General features: G+C 36.8%; 1 protein-coding gene across 1 annotated transcript in view; it reads left to right on the forward strand.

Annotated features, from left to right (window-relative positions):
• The window catches only part of FAF1 (Fas (TNFRSF6) associated factor 1), a 165751-nt gene extending 163579 nt beyond the window's left edge, over window positions 1-2172 (forward strand). Inside the window, exon 19 of the mRNA XM_010131516.1 lies at window positions 2089-2172. Coding sequence (XP_010129818.1) covers window positions 2089-2172 — 84 coding nt within the window. The remainder of the gene's footprint in view (window positions 1-2088) is intronic.
• Window positions 2173-3501: the final 1329 nt, after the last annotated feature.

A 3501-nucleotide genomic window follows, 5' to 3' on the forward strand; every position in this document is an offset into this window, starting at 1 on the left:
GACTGTAAGATAATAGGAATCTAAAATTGAGTCGGGTTTTTATAAATTATTTTTCTCTTCAGACATTTAGCAATAGCTCGCTGTGGTACATAAAGTTTAAGAAAATATGTTCCTGCTTTGGGAATCAGAATAATTCATCTGTTGTGTTGGTTTTTTTAATTCTTTTTGCAGTCAGAGAGGTGAAATTATATTGATTTCGGTGGACTTAGGAAGTGTTAATCTTTTAGTATTTGTTTAAATAATGAATTTTCTGTAATTATCCAATAAAGCAATAGAAATACAAATATATTTTAAATTTGCTTGGTTTCGCTGGGGGAGAGAAAGAGGTGCAATGCTGGTTTTGTTAATTGATAACAGGATTGATTAATAAGTTATGCTTTCAAGAAAAAATACATTAGTGTTTCTTATTAATTCATAGTATTTGGTCTTCTTGACACTTTTATGTTTTTAAAAAATAATTTTAGAACCCAGTGCCATGATATGATCATGGATAAAACAAATCTAACTTCAGAAAAAACGTTTATTGGTGTGCATTTGCACTTATCCCTATAGCATAAGGCTAATAATCTGTTATTAGCAAGCAAATTTCTGTTAACCAGTGTACTCACACAGCAAAATAAAGGAAAACAGAATTACCAGGGAGAATAAGTTTTAAAATGGAAGTGAAAAATTTCAGAAATGGTAAGATTAAAAGAAATACTATTCATCCTTCTACATGAGCTTTGCAGTAGTCTTCTGAAGGATGTCACAACGTTGGCAAGTAAACCTGAATGTTTGAAGGACGCTAGGACCCTTGTCATTATTTTGTCTATGTAAATATATTATGTAATATTTACAATTAAATTCTATTTTCAGAGAAGCAGTTTATTCTGTAGGCAGCAGTCTAGCTTCTAAATAGAATCCTCAACAGTAACCTGACAATTGCTTGTGTGCCCAAAGTGAAAGTCGGTAGTGGGATGGTCAGGATGTTGAGCAGCTTGTGGGGTTTGGTGCTCAGATCCAAATGCTGAAGAATTTTAGCAATAATGGTGCAGATCGTGCTGTTATCGCTATTTTCCAAATTGCATAACATTTGAACCTCACTGGAATTCTCCTGTATGCCCACCTGCACAATACCTTTGCAAATTGCCTAAATACCTTTACAAATCCAACGAGCAGTCAGGATTCCAGGGAACAGCCCTGTAACCCAAACATACATCATTTACGTAGACACTTACAGGTGTTTAGACAGGTAGCACTTATAGTGCATGTATGCACATGGACACGCGTCGTAAGTGTATCCCCCAGTAGCTGGGTTGGAATGCAGTTTCACCATACAGTGAGCTGATAAAGCATCTCCCTCCCAAGAGGAGGAGGAGAGCCCTGCTTCTTCCCTTCTGCTGACTGCTTGGTACCTCTGCTCCTTACCTTGCACTGGTTCAGTGTTGACTGGATTTGTGCGTTCACTAGTTACACTCACTATCATGCCAGAAAAATAAACAAAAGTGGAGAGTTTTCTCCCAGCCTGAGTTCTTTGAGGTGGCTGATAAGCATCAGTGTGAGTGAAAGTTAGGTGCCTCACCGTGTGACTTTGAGGAAGAAAGGGAGTAGGACAGTAAAGGCAGACTGTTTCCCCTTCCAATGGAGAGGTCATGTTGGATTGGCTACAGTGCTGGCGCCATCAGTCCGATTGAAATTTTAGGACACTTATCTGGGACTACAGTTTTAGTTTTCAGCTTAACTCATGTTGTTATAGTAATCCTTCCGAAGATCTTAGCTTTGCCAAAACCATATAGATTAACGCAGTGCTTTATGGTGGAAAACCAGACCTTCTTGGAATTAGCGTTCTAGATTCTGTTTATTGTTACTGTGTTTATAGTTGTTACAAAATATTAATAATAATAAATAAATAATGATTGATAAATCAATTATAGTAACAACCCACAGAATGCAATATATATTTCTTAATCTGCATCCCGGGCATACACATTCACAACTTCAGTTTTCACGGACAGAGGGACTCAATCTCCCCAGTGAAAATGTGCCCTGTGAAGATAAACAGTTCAAGGAAGCCTGCTTACACGTACCTTCCTGTTCCTGTCATTACAGGTGACCCAGCTGGATCCAAATAAATCATTACTGGAGGTAAAACTGTATCCTCAAGAAACCCTTTTCCTAGAGGCAAAAGAGTAGATCAAACAAGATTCCAGGACTAATCATCCTTTGACAAGACGGAGGCACAGCATTGAAAGGAAGACTTCCATCAACGCCACCTTGTACTATCATCCAGCTCAGTTCAATGTCACAACTTTGCCTCTTGCAAGAATCCTGAAAAATTGAAAAAAAACATAGCTACTTAGTTCCACATACATGAGTATATGTTTCCAACCTCATTTAAACAAGCAGAGGATAAAGATCTGCTATGAACACTGAACGTTATGACTCTGTTGCTCACTTATCATCCAGCTTTTGTTATAATTAATGCACTGTTAAAATGTGAGTGATTGTTAAGTAGAATTTTTACTCCTCAAATGCCCCTTTTTCACCAAGAAATCTTGGACATTTCTGCCTGTACTTTTGACACTAGAATGCTGTATATTTGATATCTCGCTGAGCCAGTGCTCTCATATATATGCATTTTATTTCTGTGTTTGAATTTCTACTTTGTCAACTAATTTAAAAAGGCAGAAAAAATTAATGGGACATTCTCAGCCATGGAAATTTAACAGTATTATAGTAGAAAGCATATAATTTTGTTAGTACTTGCTGACTTCTTTGATAAGATGTAAGGTTTTGTTTGAAGAATATAGTTTGACATATATGCGAGATATTTATTTACTGGTTCTGCTTTGGGTCTCAGTTCTGATTCAGTTTAGGAAGTATTTTCCATTACATTGCAGTGTGTGAAGCTGCTTATTGCATGATGTGAATATTTAAATAACATGAGAAATGGCCAGTACCAGAAACCTGGTATCTTGCCAACACTTCAGGAATCAGCTGATATTGAATATCAGCTGTTAAAAACCTTTCAGATACCGGATACAAAAGTTCTTTATTCCGCATTGTGAAAGAAAGGGCAGTTCCCGTTTTAGCAGTTTTCCTTCGTTCTGGCGCTTGTTTGTATCCTGTTACTCTACTGTTTTAAAGCACCTTGTTTGTTTCATCAAACAATGAGTATCTTCAGAGGTGGCGTAATAAGAAATCTGCCTTATTATTGCACACTTTGGACATTTTAACAATAGGTTACTGAACCCATCTCAAATTAAAGAAATCCTGGTTCTCTTGTCTGAAATGTATGCACCAGCTACCTGCTATCTGATGTGGAAAAAATCCGGTACTTTAAATTTCTCGACCATAGAATGAGCATAGGGAGTCGAAGACCATAGTGTACACTTGATGCCAAACCTGCATCAAAACCGGTTTGGTTAATTTTTTGCCTTTTTTTTTTTTTTTTTTTTTTTTTTTTTTTTTTTTTCCTAATCTCTGGGATTACAGGATAGTGCGCAATAGCACTACAGAATC

The sequence above is a fragment of the Buceros rhinoceros genome, unplaced genomic scaffold, assembly GCF_000710305.1.
Source record: "Buceros rhinoceros silvestris isolate BGI_N320 unplaced genomic scaffold, ASM71030v1 scaffold11372, whole genome shotgun sequence".
Classification (NCBI taxonomy): Eukaryota; Metazoa; Chordata; class Aves; order Bucerotiformes; family Bucerotidae; genus Buceros; species Buceros rhinoceros.